Source organism: Camellia sinensis, chromosome 10, assembly GCF_055761805.1.
Source record: "Camellia sinensis isolate YWXY chromosome 10, ASM5576180v1, whole genome shotgun sequence".
Lineage (NCBI taxonomy): Eukaryota > Viridiplantae > Streptophyta > Magnoliopsida > Ericales > Theaceae > Camellia > Camellia sinensis.
The window spans coordinates 179,202,305-179,221,042 of record NC_138970.1 but is presented as its reverse complement, the minus strand read 5'-3'; the positions used below and the strand labels follow the sequence as shown (position 1 = coordinate 179,221,042).

The window sequence follows — 18,738 nt, the reverse complement described above, 5'->3', positions numbered from 1 at the left end:
AAAAGCCCTTCCCAAACCAAGCTTTTTAGCCCAGGCTAAAATAGCCAAAAAAGTCAAAAAGCCAAAAAGCCAACCCACTTCCCAAACGGAGGCTGAATATGTTTTGGAAGTGAGTGGCCGACTAACATAATTCATCACAAACTATTCATGGTGTGATCAATTTAGAGACCTCCCATCTCATATGAAAATTTCAAATTCAAAGTTAAGTAGGTAGGTGATGCTTCTTTATCTGGATGAAATTATAACATAGTAATATTGCAGTGTCATCAATCAATAAGAAGAAATAATTTTGACCAATAATATGTTCTTAGTTAGGGATAAGATAAATGCAATGATATATGGCCACAATTGTGTGATATTTGCAAATCAAGTTGATAATACAAGACTTACATAGGCACAATTATGGATTAAACTTTATATGTCAATATCAACTTACAAAGTAACATTCAACATTGTACTAACGTGAATTTTTATTTTTTTTTTAACTGGAAAAAAGGACGTTGCGTGAGAGTATCACAGCATTCGCGGGTCCTGCTCCTAAGATAATAGGTTGCCGGCCAAATTTAATTCAACTCATAGGAAGGGATTCACCACTAAAACATTAATGGAACTCAAGTCTACGTCACAGAAGAGGCTAAATTTCGATCAGAATATAGTGGTGGATTGCCGAAGAGAGCCAGCTGGACAAAGCCAAACAAATCCACACTCCTCAGGATTCGAACCTAACGTACTCCAGGGAAGAAAACTGTTTTCTCCACTAGGCGGCCCAGGTGATTACTAAAATAAAAAGGAAAACTGTTTTCGAACCTAACATGCTTTCAAAAGGAAAAAAATAAAATATAAATATATATATATATATATATATATATATTTTAAACCTTTTAATGGGCGTACATGGCCAAGCACTTCAAAACTAAAGTACTCATTTGCCAGTGCGTTAGATTTAGGTTGGAACTAAAAAAATATAAAAGGATGAAATATGTTAATAAGATAAAATACTACATATAAATTATAATCATTTCATTTTGTTTCTTACAAAAGTCAAAAAAATCAAAGTTCTTCCCAAACAAAACTAATTTAGTCCGGTTAAATTAGTTAAAAAACTAAAAAATCAGGCTAAAAAGATTATCCTAAATATTTTGTAAAAAAATATAGAATAAAGCTTGAGACCCCCACTCCCAGTGACCCCCAATGACCCCCCAATGCCACGTGGCACCGCGTGATTGGAAAGAAAGGAAAAAAAAAATTGTTTTTGGCTACTGGGGGTGCTGGGGGTGCCCCACGGGGGTCCCTAGCACCACTGAAAAATATAATATCCTATTTTGGAAGTAAGAAGGATTTATCAAAGTTGTCAAAACAAAGGGCAATAAAAATTTCTAAGAGCAACCTCATCAAACTCGGTAGACAGCTTCTCCAGCTAAACTAGCGAGATGAACTCCAAAAAACCAGGCGCATCAATCTCGCTACAAGCGCGCCAAAATTTGAGGATGCTACAGTAGCTCGTTACAACAAACGAGCTACTGTTCATCGTTATTCATTTTTTTATTATTTTTTTTCCCGCCAAACTCTACCCTCTTCCTCTTCCGCGCCAAAACTACATAGCGGCAACCACTACACAGCATTTGCTTTCACCATATCTGAAACTCAGGTTCTCTCTCTCTCTCTCTGTGCTGCTGTATTCTAGATTTGGATTAGATGGGATGAATTGGGGTCTGTAATTTTATTTGAGAACCATCAATGGCTCTTTGATTGAATTAAGTTGTTTGAACGTCTTTGAAAATTTGTATGCACAAAATTCTTGTATCACAAGTGTTTGATAAATTGCCTCAATGAAAGTGAATGCATATATATGTTGATATTTTAAAGCTTAGATTACTTGTATATTTTTAAAATCTTTAAAACTGGGTAAAGAAAATTTCTATCATACTCAGAAAGAACATATATAGTTTGTGATCTTTATGGGTTTTTTTTGATACACATTGTATACAACTATGATATAATTTTAAGGTTTTTGTTGAGTAATTAGTGCATAAAATTAATTTGCCCGATTGTCTACCACTATTTAGTTAAAAGTGATCAAATGTGAAATGTATTGTTGATTGTTCATGTCATTGAATATAACTCCTAGAGAGAGGACAGATAAAGGTGAATTACTATGAGAACAAGTAGAAAAAATAAAGGGGAAGTGTGTTCAAGTTAGACAACAAATAAATTGAAAAAGGTGTTTTCCTATAATATAATCGAAAATATGCTTTCTTCTTTTTATTTCAAAAACATGCATGACAGAATCAACTCTAGAGCATTTTATAAGTATGTGGTCAATATATGAGCACATTTTTCCACTTGAGAGATGTCATGGATAGTATGTGGTCAATATATGAGCACCTTTCAAAAAAGAAAAAAATTCAAATTTTAGAAAACAATTATCGAAAGACTTGATTTTCATAATTGATTTTATGTAAAGACTTAATTTTAGTAAACATTTATGTAAAGACTTGATTTTCATCCTTTTGCTAGCGTTTTTTTTTTTTTTTTTGGTGAAGTACGTATATGCCAGGCATAATTTTCATAGATTGTCAAAACTTATTCTTCTTTGTTACCTTTGAAATGGAAAGGGAGAATGTATAACCTCACTTGGATTGCCTATGAACTGCTAGGTTATATAGTTAGAGTTCAAAAAGTTGTGTTTTTCACATATATTTGATGTTTGAACTACCAGGTCAAATAGTTGGAGCTCCTGAAATTATATGTTTTAGGGAAATTTAATGTCTTTCTTCCAGTAAAAGTTGTGAGTAGACTTTCCAGGGGTTGTATATTCTTTTTTTTAGCTTGTTTTGGATTTGTAAAAAGGTTAAGGCCAGGCAATAATAACGTAGATGGGAGAAAAGCTTAAAATATAGATGCAATTATGTTTCTTTGAATGTTTTGGCTAGCTTAGTTTGTAAAGTCCCTCGGTGTGGTATCAGAGATACCATTTTCACCCTCGAGCAGGGCACCCCTGATGTAGCCATAATGTTGGGGGAAAAAATTGTTTCTCTCAACTTTATGGTGAACATTTATATAGAGTTGCATGGTGTTTAATGAAAATCATATGGTTAAGAGTTTTTGTATTGTCTCAGAGAAAGATGCATGGGTAGTTATGGCTATGTAGTGTTTTATAAATTGTTCACATATCAACACCCCAACAATTTATTAGACGTCTAGCATTGTACGCAACGCAGAGAAATCTAGCTACTCGAAAAATGTCTGTCTAGAGCCCTTACCAACCAAGCCATGTGGCAGTTTTCTTGTTATGTTTGTATCCATTCTTGGCCTCTGTGGATGTTGTGATTTCTTTTCTAGCTGTTACCTATGAAAAGAAAAAACAGATATTTATTTTCTGGTTTATTTTGCTCAATAAAGTATAATATTTTGTTTTCGTTTAGAAAATTAGTGCTAAACTTAATCAGTATGATAGGCAATATGCCAATTCTTTATAGATTCTGCTTAAATTAGATTAAAAGTGGCCTTTTTCACATTTTTGTGACTTACCTGGTGTTGATGTGTCCACTTTTGCTTTATTCTCTAACTCCCCAAGTTATTATTAGGCACCAAAACTTGGGGAGCTAAAATACCTAATGCCTAATATGTCGATGATGCTCCAATGTGGAGTGGCAAATTGGGTTTCCACTGAGAATTAGATTTTTGCAAGTTTACATAATTGATTTTAGAAAAATTCATTTTGATTTGATTCACTCTATCTTGTAGGATGGATTCAAGTGGAGACCCTTCTTTACCAATCTTTTACAAGAGGGCTCCAACCTTGACAACCAATTCATGAAGTCTCAATATTTGAACCAAATTAGTGAAGGTGCTGGCCAAGAATCTCAGTTTTCAACCAAAAAAGAATCTGCTGCAAAAAAGTCACGTAGTGGCAACTTTTCTAAAGAAGAAGACAGTTTGCTTATATCAGCTTGGCTTAATACTAGCTTAGATGCAGTGCATGGAAATGAGCAAAAAAGTAAGACATTCTAGAGGAGAGTTGGGGAGTACTTCCACGAGCACAAAACATTTATTAGTGAATGTACTGATAATTCTTTGATGAATCGGTGGTCAATCATTCAACTTGGAACCAATAAGTTTTGTGGGTACTTTGCTCAAATTGAATCAATACGTGAAAGCGGTGTGAATGAGCAAGACAAGGTATCAATTACATAGATATTTAGACATTTATCATTCAACATATTTTAAAATTTTGATATATATATATATATTTCCAGATTGACAAGGCAAAACTTATGTACCAGGAGGTTCATAACACCTCATTTCCATTCGAACATTGTTGGAATGTGTTGAGGCATCAACCAAAATGGTTTGAGACGTACCAAAAGAAAAATCCAAAAAGGAGTCGAAATTCCACATCTTCACCTTCAACACCAAAGTTAGTCAATCTAGAGGAAGATGGGATCTCACAAGATGCGCATATACAATTAGAGAGACCAATTGGCAAGAAGAAAGAAAAAGAAAGGCTGAAAAAATTGAAGAGTCAAGATACTACAAGTTCTCCAATTGTAGACTTGCTAATTGACATGAAAGAAGATAGAAAGAAAGGAACTGAGAAAAAACTTGAAATGCTTGAGAAATCATATATTATTTATGTTGAAAAAGCTGAATTGGAGAAATTGAAGGAAGAAGAGAGAATCATGATGATGGATGCGAGTGGGATGTCCCCAATGCAACAAGAATACTATTATCAGTGTCAATTGGAAATCATTGAGAGTCGAAGAAAGAGCAACATTTCCGAGTAATTTATGAAACTGTTATGTTTTTTGTAACTTTTGACTGTTAGTTTGGTAGATTTTGTTTGGATGAAATAGTTGGATCCTTTTGTGCTATATGGTTTCATGATGTAGAAACAGGGGTTCTGTTTTGTGACTTTTGACTAAAGTAAGGTTTATGTATATTTTGTAACCTTTGCCTATATAATACATTGGCATTTTGTAAGCTCTACTTGTTTTGCCTATATAATCTATTTCAGAATGACACTGAGCTGAACTGCTATTTTTTGGGTTGTTTTTACTGCTGTTTCGGATACTTTTGCTGCTGTTTATTCTATTGTTTCGGAGCTATTTTGCTGCTGTTTCAGGGCTATTTTGCTGCTGTTTCGGGGTTGCTTTGCAGCTGTTTTTGTGCTGAATTTGGGGCCATTTTGTGGCTGTTTTTGTGCTGAATTTGGGGCTGTTTTGTGACTGTTTTTGTGCTGAATCTGGAGCTCTTTTGTGGCTGTGTTTGTGCTGAATTTGGGGCTGTTTTGTGACTGTTTTTGTGCTGAATCTGGAGCTGTTTTGTGGCTGTTTTTGTGCTAAATTTGGGGCTGTTTTGTGACTGTTTTTGTGCTAAATTTGGGGTTGTTTTGTGACTGTTTTTGTGTTGAATCTGGAGCCCTTTTGTGGCTGTTTTTGTGCTGAATTTGGGCTTCATTTTCACCTCCAGAAACCACAAAATAATAGGATGAATTAATATGGATAATTTATAACATTTGGATCAAATGAATTCATCAACCAAAATAAAAAACATAATATAAATAAAATCATCAAAATCAATATGTCTAACACATGACTTTCCAAAAAATCAAATTACAAGCTACAGCAGTTCAAAAAAAAAAAAAAAAAAACTTACAAGCTACAACAAAGGTTGTAATCATGAGAACCAACCTAGTGTTTAGGTCCATTCTTATTAATTCCAGATTGGCTATAGATTTACTTATTCCAACCTAAGATTGGCTATAGATTTGCCACAAGTGCTCAACCAAATCTGATTGGAGTCGAGAATGAGTTTCTCTATCTCTTATGCGATGATGTTGTTGAATAAATTCCATGATGTCAGGTGTACGTTCAAGTGACACTTGTGAAAGAGAGATTTTATCGATTTGTTCATAATCAATGTTTTGCTCTCCTCCGTCATCTTTTTCATCCTCAATGATCATGTTGTGTAGTATTACACAAGCCTTCATAATATCTGTAAGAGTCTAAAGATCCCATGGTCTTGCAGGTCCACGCACAATTGCAAAACGTGCTTGAAGCACTCCAAATGTACACTCTACATCCTTTCTATACGCCTCTTGGGCCTTAGCAAAATGTTTATTCTTTTTTCCTTGTGGACAAGGAATTGTTTTAACAAAAGTTGCCCATTGTGGATATATACCATCAGCAAGGTAGTATCTCATGGTATATTCGTTTCCATTAATGGTGTAATTAACTCGAGGAGCACGCCCTTGAGCAAGCTCGGTAAATACGGAAGACCGTTCGAAAACATTGATATCATTATTAGACCTAGGTAACCCAAAAAATGCATGCCATATCCAAAGATCATATGATGCTACTGCTTCCAAAATAATTGTTGGCTCATGTGCATGGCCAGTATACATACCTTTCCATGCAGTTGGGCAATTCTTCCAGGTCCAGTGCATACAATCAATGCTCCCTAACATCCCAGGAAAACCGCGACTTTCGCCAACAGCTAGAAGTCTAGCAATGTCGTCTTTGTTCGGTGACCTTAAGTACTCATCAGAAAAAATTGCAACCACTGCTTTGACAAATTTCTTTAGGCTTTTCATTGCAGTACTTTCTCCAATCCTCAAGTATTCATCCATAAAATTAGCTGCTACTCCATAAGCAAGCATTCTAAGAGCCGCAGTTATTTTTTGAAGAGAAGACAAACCGAGCACTCCTGCACCATTTCTTTTCTGAACAAAATATGGTTCATAAGCTTCTACTTCAGATTAAATGCGGAGAAAAAGAGAACGATTCATTCAAAACCTTCTTCGAAATAATTTGGGAGGATATATTGGTGGATCAGCAAAATAGTCGAGAAAAAGCCTTTGATGGCCTTGCAAAGGATTATGCCAAACAAACTCGCGTCGTTTACGAGCAGCATGTCGTGACCTTGATGAACTCTCGGCTTCCATAGAAGCTATTGTAACTATCTCTATAGCGATCCCAGGTTTACCCTTGTTGTACAGTGATCCGAACATGTGTCCGTGGATGTTGGTAGTTGATTATTATCTTGTTTACATCCTTCTTACTTCGTATTTGAGTTATAGGATGTGTTGGGCAGGTTTGTTACAGGTTGGTTAAGTTTAGAAACCAAAACTAGTTGCCCAGATTTTGACCTGTCCGCTCGAGCGGGGGTTTGGGCGCTCGAGCGGGAATTGCACCCATCTAGTTTTTTCTGTGCAGTGTTGGACGCTCGAGCGTGGAGTTGGCAGCTCGAGCGGGGTTGTGTGAGTTCCGCTCGAGCGGGGAGTTGGAAGCTCGAGCGGAGACCTGGTTCTGTAAAAGTTCTGGGAGTGTGTATCCGCCGCTCGAGCGGGATTGTTGACGCTCGAGCGGGAGTCTGTAAGCCCATAGGGCATTTGCTTTTGTTGTTAACATGTAGTACTTTTGTAATGAAACTCTAATGAATAGAAGATTGTGGTTATTTCTTATGTCAATGAATATCTTATTTGATGGGTTTAATGTTATTATTTTGAGGGCGTTACAACTTGGTATCAGAGCGTACCGGGTTCGAATACTTTGGGTACGTGGGAAGTGATTAGTATCACAATGGGTTTGTCTCGCTTGATAGAGACTTAGATGTAATGTCATATGTTATGTGCTTAATTGATAACATGCTTATGTGATTATGTGGGTATGGAATGTAGTTTCTAGGATATTGATTGGATCCTTGGGTTTCTGGGAGTCTTGTTGGAAAAGCACTTGATCAATGCTATTTCTAACCGGAACTCTAGTAACGCCTCGGGACTATCATTATCCGGAAATGAAATTCTTAAGTGCTTATGTGTTTATGTGCTTACGTGGAGTGAATTACAGTTGTCCATGCATTAGGACACGAGTGTTTAGTTTTGGCACATTTATGAATGTGCTAACGTTCTGTATCACCTTTATTAGGATGTCAGGACGAGGAAGAGGTGCTAGGCGTGGTAGACCTGCGAGGCAGGAAGTACCGTTACCGGGTGAGATTCCGGCAGTGCAGGAGGGAGTTGGCCAGCCCAATGTGGCCGAGCCAGCGGGTCAGCAGGCTATGGGTGCCTTGGCCAGAGAGATAGCAGGAGCTTTGGGTATTCTTAGAGCTGGGAATCAGGCAGCTGAGGCAGGGCCTTCTTTCTTGAAGAGGGAGTTTTTCCGGTCTAATCCGGATGAGTTTATCGGGGATCCGAAGGAGCCACTGAAGGCTGATGAGTGGCTAGAGCAAATGAGTAAGACGTTCGAGATGCTTGGCATCGAGGACGGAGCACTGAAAGTGACCTTGGCATCCTTCCAACTGAAGGGAGATGTGGGTCAATGGTGGAAGTACGAGAAGGCTCGCATTGGTGGTACTTGGGAGGCGTTTGTGAACGCTTTTCAGGAGAGGTTTTTGTCTGCAGCAGCTAGGGAGAAGCTGAGGGATCAGTTTAGCCAGCTTAAACAGCAGGGCTTGTCAGTGGCCGAGTTTGAGGCTACTTTTACCAGTCTGTCCAGGTTTGCACCTGAACTGGTGGCGTCTGAGGAACGCCGTTGCTATGAGTTTGAGCGGAAGTTGAGGCGGGGCCTCAAGTTGAGAATTGGTGGGTCTTACATCCGAGAGTATAGACACCTGGTAGATGCCGCTGCTCATATGGAAATTATGATGCAGGAAGAGGAGGAAGAGCAGAGGGGCTCCAAGAGGAGCCAGGATGGTCAGGGTGATAGCAGGAGACAGAGGGGTTATAACCCTCAGCAGCCTTAGGGCGCAGTTTCTAGATCGACCTTTCCGGTGCCGAGTGCTGGCTCGGGGAGGGGCAATCAGGGGGAGTTTGCTTGTTACAAGTGTGGCCAGCTGGGTCACAAGGTTTCAGTTTGCCCGCAGAAGGGTGGGGGTCAGAAAGCTGCTTCTTCTTCAGCTAGACCGCAGAGTCAGAGTTTGGGCAGGGGGCAGCCCTTGTCTTGTTATCAGTGTGGACAACCTGGGCACCTGAAGAGGTTTTGCCCATAGTTGAGTGCCACTTCGGGAGCGTCTGGTTCCAGGCAGACGCAGAGTTTTCAGCCAGCTCAATCTGTGGAGGCCTTGAGGGCCAATCCGGGGGCTTCGTCGTCCCAGTCTGTGCAGCAGTCTTTTGCTCCTAGAGGTGAGCAGGTAGACCAGGGGCCTACAGGGCGCGTGTATGCTGTTACCGCGCAGGATTTAGTACCGGCTCCATCAGTAGTGAGAGGTACTTTTCTGTTTTGCAACTCGGTTGCTAGTGTGTTGATTGACACGGGTGCATCTCGCTCTTTTGTATCTGCTGCATTTGCATCTGTTTTGGAATTGGAGTTAGCACAGTTAGCATCTCTTATTTGTGTGGTATCACCTTTGGGTGGTGAGTTGATCCTGAAACAGGGTGTTAGAGGTTGTGATATAGAGGTCGCCGACTATAGGCTTCCTTTTCCGTTTGTTGTCATACCCATGAAGGGTTTTGATGTTATTTTGGGTATGGACTGGCTATCGTCATACCGGGCTGTTATCGATTGCTACCACCAGAGGGTCACGTTATGTACCTTGAGCGGGGAGTGGTTCCATTTCTTGGGAGACCGGGTTGGTAGTGTTTTGCCACCGGGGTATGATTCGCGAGGGCGAAGTGAGCTTAGTGGTCTACTTGCTAGCTTTGAGAGTGGTGAGTGTGATGAGACCCATGTTGTATTGCCGAGGGTGGTTTGTGAGTATTCGGATGTCTTTCCCGAAGACCTTGTTAGTTTGCCACCTCACCGAGAGATAGAGTTCTCTATTGATTTAGTGCCCGACACGGCGCCGATTTCTATGGCACCTTACCGTTTTGCTCCAGCAGAGTTGGTTGAGTTGAAAGTTCAGCTCCAGGAATTGCTAGATAAGGGTTTTGTTCACCCTAGTGTTTCACCGTGGGGAGCACCGGCCCTCTTTGCTAAAAAAAAAGATGGCGCCTTGAGATTGTGTATTGACTACCGGAAGTTGAATCGGGCTACGGTTAAGAATAAGTACCCTATGCCCCGTATAGATGATTTGTTTGACCAGTTGAAGGGTTCCCGTTGTTTCTCTAAGATAGACTTGAGATCGGGTTACCATCAGTTGAGGGTCAGGGAGGAGGATATTCCGAAGACGGCATTCCGTACGCGGTATGGCCACTATGAGTTTCTGGTGATGCCATTCGGGCTTACTAATGCATCGGCAGTCTTTATGGACTTGATGAACCGGATCTTCCGGGAATTCTTGGATCGATTTGTAGTCGTTTTCGTGGACGACATCCTTATCTAATCGCCTTCTGAGGAGGATCACGAGGAACACTTGAGAGTGGTGCTTGAGTTGCTTAGAGCCCATAGGCTGTATGCCAAGTTTGGGAAGTGTGAGTTCTGGCTAGGAGAGGTGAAATTCTTAGGCCATGTGGTATCCAGGGAAGGGGTGTCTGTTGATACATCCAAGGTAGAGGCAGTGCAAGATTGGGCACAGTCTAAAAGTGTGTTTGAGATTCGCAGTTTTCTGGGATTAGCTGGGTATTACCGCCGGTTTGTGAAAGATTTCTCCAGGTTAGCGTCACCGTTGACTAGACTGACTCGGAAGGGAGTCAAGTTTGTGTGGAGTGAGACTTGTGAAAAGTCGTTCCAAGAGTTGAAAGTTAGATTGACCACCGCTCCGGTGTTGATTATTCCGGAGAGAGGGTTGGGTTATGCGGTTTATTGTGATGCCTCACGAGAGGGTTTGGGTTGTGTGTTGATGCAAGAAGGGAAAGTGGTAGCTTATGGCTCACGTCAGTTGAAAATACATGAGAAGAATTACCCTACACACGACCTAGAGTTAGCGGCTGTGATCTTTGCCTTGAAAATCTGGAGGCACTACCTTTATGGTGAGAAGTTTGAGGTGTTCTCGGACCACAAGAGTTTAAAGTATCTGTTTACACAGAGAGACCTGAATTTGAGGCAGAGGAGATGGATGGAGTTCATTGAGGATTATGATTTTGAGTTGCATTATCATCCGGGAAAGGCCAATGTTGTGGCCGATGCCCTTAGTAGGAAATCCATTAGTGATGTAGCTAGTATAGCCATCTGAGAATAGGAGATGTTGGGAGCACTTAGTGAGTTTGATTTGCTACTGGGCGAATCCGTTGAGGCTGCGGCCTTGTTTTCTGTTGTTGTGCAGCCTATACTTGTGACACGAGTGTTAGAGGCACAGGGAGGTGACCTTGAGGTAGAATCCCTCCGAGAGAAGATCTCCAGTGGGAAGGTTGAGAAGGGTTTGACGGTGTATCCCGACCTGAGTGTGAGATACCGAGACCGTTTGTTTGTGCCGGAGTCTTGCCGAGAGGAAGTACTCCGAGAGTTTCACCATTCGCGCCTTGCGGTGCATCCGGGAGGTACTAAGATGTATCAGGATTTGGGTCGCCAGTTTTGGTGGCGGGGTATGAAGAGAGATGTGGCTGTTTTCGTATCGAAGTGCCTTACTTGCCAGCAAGTGAAGGCCGAGCATCAGAGGCCAGCGGGTTTGTTGCAACCCTTGCCTATTGCCGAGTGGAAGTGGGAGCATGTCACTATGGGCTTCGTTGTAGGTCTTCCGAGGACTCAGCGGGGTAGTGATGCTATTTGGGTGGTTGTAGACCGGTTGACTAAGTCGGCGCACTTCATTATTATGCGCGTGAGAGATTCGGTAGATCATTTAGCCGACTTGTATATTCGGGACATAGTGAGGTTGCACGGGGTCCCAGTGACGATCGTCTCAGATAGAGATCCTCGTTTTACCGCCAGGTTGTGGCAGAGTTTGCAGAGTGCCTTGGGCACTAAGTTGACTTTTAGTACGGCTTATCATCCTCAGACTGACGGGCAGTCCGAGCGTACTATTCAGATCCTCGAGGATATGCTTCGGGGTTGTGTCCTTGACTTCAGTGGGACGTGGGAGAGGCACTTACCCTTGGTAGAGTTTGCCTACAACAACAGTTTTCAGTCTAGCATCGGTATGGCACCGTTTGAGGCCTTGTATGGCCGACCGTGTATGTAACAACCCTCATACTGTTTACTGATTTATGACTGACCGATTACTGTTAAACGAAACTGATAATGACTGATAACTGACTGATAATCGAACTGAATGAAATACTGAACTGACTGACTGAAATTGAAACTGAATTGACTGAGTATATGTTAGTTAATTGCATTCTATCTGTTTGATTGTCTGATTATCTGTTCATGTTTATATGTTTAAACTGCTAATTGAAGGCCTTATCGGCGGCCGAACTAGGAACCGATTGATGTTCCGTGACCCTCATATTTAATGTGATTTTATGGTATAATTATCTGAAAATTGATTAGGTATGATTAAATTAGATTAAATAAGCTAATTAAAGAGTTAAGCTTAATTACCATATTGCCACCCTTAGTGGCCCACTCAACATACATGTTTGAGCCTTTTACACTCCACGTATGTGATCAAACCAAACATTTCTTCTCCTCTTCTTGCCTCAACCGACCTTAGAGAGAGAGAGAGACTTGAGGAGTTGGTTTTCATCTTGAATTGCTTGGAATTGTTTGAGAATTGAAGTGTGATTGCTACTTTGAGCTCCTAGACCTTGAATACAAGACTAAGGTAGGACATTCATCTTCTTGTTGTTGTTCTTGAGTTCGTTCTTGCACAATTCATGTTTTAATTGTAGAGTTAAGCCATGTTTTGGTGCATACATGTTGGATTGAAGCTCATCTCTTGCATGCATGTTAGTATTATTGCATTTTGAGGTTGATTACATGGACATTAGTACATGTATGCTCATATTGTTGTTATAGACCATGTTTTCATCTGGTTTTGGAAAGAAATGAGCTCATTTGAGCAAGCTTTGGAGCTTCAATTTGGTTTAAAACTCATTCATGCATGTTTGAATGTTGTTCTTGAAAATGGGTTTGAATGTGGTTTTAATTGACTCACCTTTGGGGCTTGAATTCATAAATTGAGCTTTGAAACTTGTTATACATTGAATTTAGTGATGTTTTCCAGAATTTGGGCCCAAGAGGTCGAGTTTGGAGTGGTAGAATGCTTGGTTTGAGCTTGGGAGACAGATCTGGAAATTCCAGATTTGGCTTCCTCGCTCGAGCGAAGGGTTCCCCGCTCGAGCGAGCACCTTTGTCCAGGGCTCCGCTCGAGCGACCATCGAGCGACCATCGCGCGTAAAATCTCAGCATCCAGTACTTTTATTGTTTTGCAGACCGCTCGAGCGAAGGATTCCTCGCTCGAGCGAAAACTTTGATTTTGGACTTACGCTCGAGCAGAGAAAGTCTCGCTCGAGCGAAGCCCCTATTTTCAGCAAAGTTTGCGAAATGTTTTCTAAGTGTGTTTTTGCATCCTCATCCCATCCTAGGCATTCTTAAGCCTAGTTTAAGACATTTAGATGAGGATATCGTTGTAGAACACACCAAGGCAAATTAGGGATTAAGTTATGATATTTCCCAACTGTGTAGCTTAGTGTGTTCAACCTGTGAACTGTGTAGGGTTGGCAACTGGGGAGACACGCTCTAGCCTACTGTAGCCCAAACTCTGTGAGTAACAATTGTGTAAAGATATGTTCAACTGATTATCTTTTGAATACTGAACTGAACTGTTTACTGAACTGGTATTATTTACTGAATGAATGTATGTCATTTATTTCTGAACTGTACTGTGGCATCCTTAGTACCTACGGTTTACTGTTACTGTTACTGTTACAGAGATCTCTGTCGGTTCCTTCGTGGAACCACTACTGTTTACTGACTGATGGCCATCATTACTGTTCGGTCTTTCAAGACCTACTGTTACTGTTATGCTAATGGATGTACCACATATGACTGTTTACTGTACTGAACGACTGAAATGCTGATTGAATTGAACTGTTTTCATTACTGTAAGGACATTCATTCTAAACCCCTTTACGCTTTATGTTATTCACTGGGCTTTAGCTCACTGCTCATATATATATGTAGGTGTACAGGCACCAGACCGCAGCTAGAGGCGTCAGGATTACTCCAGTTTTGTCAAGCCAGCCTTTGTGCCTCACTGCGAGGTTCCGAGTTGCCATGCTATGGCTTGGGGGTGTTTTGTTCGTTTTTCCCCCTTCCGTACTGTTTTACTGTTCTGTATAGACCGAGTGTTACTGTACTGTTATCTAGGGTCGAGTCCCTAGTCTGAATGATTGTAAATATTGTGTATACTGTTCTGTACTGTCTATGTATAAATGTATGAAAAGCCTTTTTGCATACAGACTGTCACAGCTCAATGGACACTATTTAATTACTGTATTGGCTTCCGCCAGGCCCTGTACTCTGTTTTACTGTATTACTGTTCTGCAGGCCTTCGGTAATCTCGGATTACTGGCCGGTTACGGTGCTAAACCCATAGGGCCGGGTTTGGGTCGTGACAGTGTAGGTCTCCAGTGTGTTGGGCCGAGGTGGGTGATGCACCTTTGTTAGGTCCGGAGTTGGTTAGGGAGACGACGGAGAAAGTTGAGCTTATCCGTGGGAGGCTTGTTACAGCCCAGAGCCGTTAGAAATCGTATGCTGACCGTAGGAAGAGGACTTTGGCGTTTGAGGTAGGTGATCATGTCTTTCTGAAGATGTCACCTAGGCGAGGCTTGATGAGGTTTGGGAAGAGTGGGAAGTTATCCCCTCGGTTTATTGGGCCTTTTGAGATCCTTGAGAGGATAGGTGAGGTTGCTTATCGGTTAGCTTTACCGCCGCAGTTGTCCGGAGTGCATGACGTGTTTCATGTGAGTATGCTTCGGAAGTATGAGCCAGATCCATCACACGTATTGGATTGGACCGATTTAGAGGTAGATGATGATGCCTCGTATAAGGAGAGACCGGTTCGGGTCTTAGATAGGCGGGATCAGGTCCTGCGTGGCAAGACCATTCCATTGGTGAAAGTCTTGTGGAAACATCACGGAGTGGAGGAAGCCATTTGGGAACGTGAGTTGGAAGTCCGTGAGAAATATCCGGACTTGTTTGTTGATATGTAATCTTGTATTTAAATTTCGAACTATTGTTGAACTTAAGAGCTTTTGTATATGTCTTAAGTTGTGAAACATTGAAAATGTTTTGGTTTATTGGAAGTATGTTTTAGAACTTGCCTCATATGGAAGTTGAATGTAACATTATATATGTTGAATATATTGTTGAAATTGGAAAGGAAATGCGTAATGTTGATGCGTGTTGAAAGTACATATGTTGTTTACATATTGTGAAATGTCTCTTGTTAAAGGGATGGGGTGACCGGTAATGGGTCGAATTGTTGAATGTTAAAATGTAACATTGTTTAAAATGGAGGAAAACTTGTTTTTGAAAACTTGTGCTTAATTTCGGGGACGAAATTCTTTAAGGGGGGGAGGTTATAGCGATCTCGGGTTTACCCTTGTTGTACAGTGATCCGGACATGTATCCGTGGATGTTGGTAGTTGATTATTATCTTGTTTACATCCTTCTTACTTCGTATTTGAGTTATAGGATGTGTTGGGCAGGTTTGTTACAGGTTGGTTGAGTTTAGAAACCAAAACTAGTTGCCCAGATTTTGACCTGTCCGCTCGAGCGGGGGTTTGGGCGCTCGAGCGGGAATTGCACCCATCCAGTTTTTCCTGTGCAGTGTTGGACGCTCGAGCGTGGAGTTGGCCGCTCGAGCGGGGTTGTGTGAGTTCCGCTCGAACGGGGAGTTGGAAGCTCGAGCGGAGACCTGGTTCTGTAAAAGTTCTGGGAGTGTGTATCCGCCGCTCGAGCGGGATTGTTGACGCTCGAGCGGGAGTCTGTGATTGACGCTCGAGCGGGGTGTTTGACGCTTGAGCGGGGCGACTAGGTTTAAGTTCCGTGTTTTGACTTTTCAAATCACTTTTTCACTTTCTCTTCTCTCTCCTACTTTTCCAAAAACACCATTGTTGAGCCTCTCACTTTAGAACTCTACCTTCTCTCTAGGTTTTGATCTAGTAGGAGTGATTTGCTCATCTTTGGTCTTTACAAAAAGGTTGTTGATCGTCGAGGGCTACATTTTAATCTGAAAATTTCGAGATTTGGAGCACGTTGGGTTTTGTCATCTTCTCCTTTGGGGCTCCGAATTTGAGGTAGGGATATCCTACTCCTCTCTATGGATTTTGTCTTTAAATTTTGGTATTTTGAGATGTTGGGGTTGGTTTGGTAATTTTGTGAAAGTTTGAGGCTTTTGTGTTATTTTACAAAAGTTGGGGTTTTATTCGTAATAAACCTAGATGCATGTTTGGCATAAAGAAATGGAATTAATGTTGAATCATTGATGAAAATGGGACCTAAGGGTTGTAATGTTAATTATGGAAAAAGACCTAATTACATTGATTGATTAATTGGGATAATTAATTGTGAGAAATGAGGAAATGAAATGGGATTGTTGAGACTGGAAGTGTATGGGGTTAAAGGGTGTAGTTGAGTTGTTTATCACACACCGAATTGAAATGTTGATTGAATATCCATTTGTGCATTTATTTTCTGTTTAGAAATAACTGCTTTGGGCTATCGGTGGAGAATAGTCGTGATTGTTGTAGACAATGCATGATGATTAGGCAAACGGAAACTAATCAATGGAATGTGTCATGGAATTTGACGGTTGATAGAATACATTAACTGTATGTATTGAGTGATTGTATATAGAACCAATGTGTTTGTATACGTTATGTGTAGAGGAGGAGATGGGGGATGTACTCCGCGGTTTAGGGGAAGATGGGGGATGTACCTCTAAACCGGATAGTGTTGGGAGAAGATAGGGGATGAACTCCGTAGATACAGCCCATATGCTTGTCTAGAGAAGTGAAGATAGAGCTAATATACTTATCTTTGTGAAGTGTGGATATAGCTTATATGCTTATCTGTGAATGTGGGATATTGTTGTTATACATATCTGTTGAGAATGTGGATATAGCTTATATGCTTATCTGTGAATGTGGGATATAGTTTTTATACATATCTGTTGAGATGATGATAGAGCTAATATGCTTATCTGTTGAAAAAGGGAAAATGAAAAGTAACTTGGACTCATAAGTCGTATGACATAAAGATGTGATTTATGTGGATGTATCAGTGTTGGCCATCTATCAATTGCTAATCTTTTATTCATTGTTCATGGTTGGTTTAGTGTATTTCTACTGGGCTGTGGCTCACCTTATATGGGAATATCATTTTCAGGTACAGGTAGCATGCCACCTCCAAGGACATAGCTTGGGAGGCTAGAGGCGGACATACTTTTGTCGTTTTATTTTGATGTATTACATGTAAATTCAAGCCAAGGGCTTAATGTGTAAATGAGTTAGCACTCTTTTGTTGTAACCAAGTGTTAACTTGGAAAGCTGTAAGCCCATAGGGCATTTGCTTTTGTTGTTAACATGTAGTACTTTTGTAATGAAACTCTGATGAATAGAAGATTGTGGTTATTTCTTATATCAGTGAATGTCTTATTTGATGGGTTTAATGTTATTATTTTGAGGGCGTTACAATCTCCAACTCATCATCGGAGTCGGAGTCATAAAGAATCATGTCTAGAAAATGAAGATCCATATATAAAAAATTAATGAGGATAGAATGAAAGAAAAATATTTCATTTAGATTGTGAGAATTAGAGAACATATGCTATTGTTTATAGTAGAAGAATATGACCGTTTGAAAAATTTTGACCGTTGATAAATAGAGCCGTTGGAATGCACAGCAGAATGATTGAAGAATATGGTGTAGTTTTGGATTTGGGGTCTTTATATTTTATCTGAAACGCACCAGTTGGCTACCGTGTTGGTGACTTTCTACTGATCCGATCCGTTCATATTTAGAGTTGATTGAGTAGATCAACTACAAAAATTTTCAACTCAATCAGAGATCAGCACGATGGCTGCCCGGGCCGAACCGCAAGCCCCTGTTTTCCTCCAAGAAATGCTACCTGATCAAGCCCCTGGAAATGCTACTTGATCAAGCCAATCCATTAATTTAATAAAAAAAAGAAAGAAAAACAAATACAATAAAAAAATAATATTTTAATAGAATTGAATTAAAATAGAGAGTTTGATGAAGTGGGTACTAAAAATATGACTAGCTAAAATAGTAAAATAGCTTTTTAAGTTATGATTTGACTAAAAATTTAAAGAGATTGGTATGGATGCTCTAAGATGACGGGAGGGAGTAATTTTATCATCAAGATAAGCTTATGAATATTTACAGACTTAGACCTATTTTTATCAATTAAGACAGAGATTTGGTAAATTAGATATAAGTAAGTTTAAGTTTGTAAGTGTTCATAACATTATTATTAGGCGTGAAACGTTGGAAATTAGGTTAAGGGAGGGGTTGGGAAGTCTGAAAAACTGGACTGTCAAAAGTAGAGGTTGCCAAGTCAGGATGAGAAGGGCTGTCGGAGTTGGTGGTCTAGAAAAGAGGAGTAAAGTTGGGATTAAGCGGGTTTCAAAAAAAAAAAAAAGGGGGGGGGGGGGGGGAGGTTGGACAATAATTTAGAAGGCAGATTCAAATAAATTTAGAAAGAGTTATCAGAAGCACTTCATATTAGAAAGAGTTATTTGAAGAGTGATATCTGAACCTAAAAGACCTATTACAAATTCCAATATCGTTTCAATGATTCAAATCGTTTATTTTATAAAATCATATATAAACAAGGGTTGAGTTAGAAATTTGATTTTTTTTTTTTTTTTGGAAGGGGGGGAAGGTATGTATGCAAAATATACACACACATTACATACCATTTGATTTAAAAATACAGTGATACTAGATACCA

The 18,738-nt window shown here is 40.3% G+C and overlaps 2 protein-coding genes across 2 annotated transcripts; one reads left to right on the top strand and one right to left on the bottom strand.

Moving 5' to 3' along the window:
* The first annotated feature begins 1,337 nt into the window (after nucleotides 1–1,337).
* On the top strand, nucleotides 1,338–4,945 carry LOC145800911 (uncharacterized). The gene is made up of 3 exons (XM_082890663.1): nucleotides 1,338–1,648; nucleotides 3,748–4,011; nucleotides 4,260–4,945. The coding sequence occupies exons 2-3, from the start codon at nucleotides 3,817–3,819 to the stop codon at nucleotides 4,785–4,787; spliced, it is 723 nt and encodes a 240-aa protein (XP_082746789.1). The 5' UTR covers nucleotides 1,338–1,648; nucleotides 3,748–3,816; the 3' UTR covers nucleotides 4,788–4,945.
* Nucleotides 4,946–6,007: 1,062 nt separating this feature from the next.
* On the bottom strand, nucleotides 6,008–6,661 carry LOC145800910 (uncharacterized). Its single transcript, XM_082890662.1, has one exon. The coding sequence runs from the start codon at nucleotides 6,659–6,661 to the stop codon at nucleotides 6,008–6,010; it is 654 nt and encodes a 217-aa protein (XP_082746788.1).
* Between the last annotated feature and the right edge of the window lie 12,077 nt (nucleotides 6,662–18,738).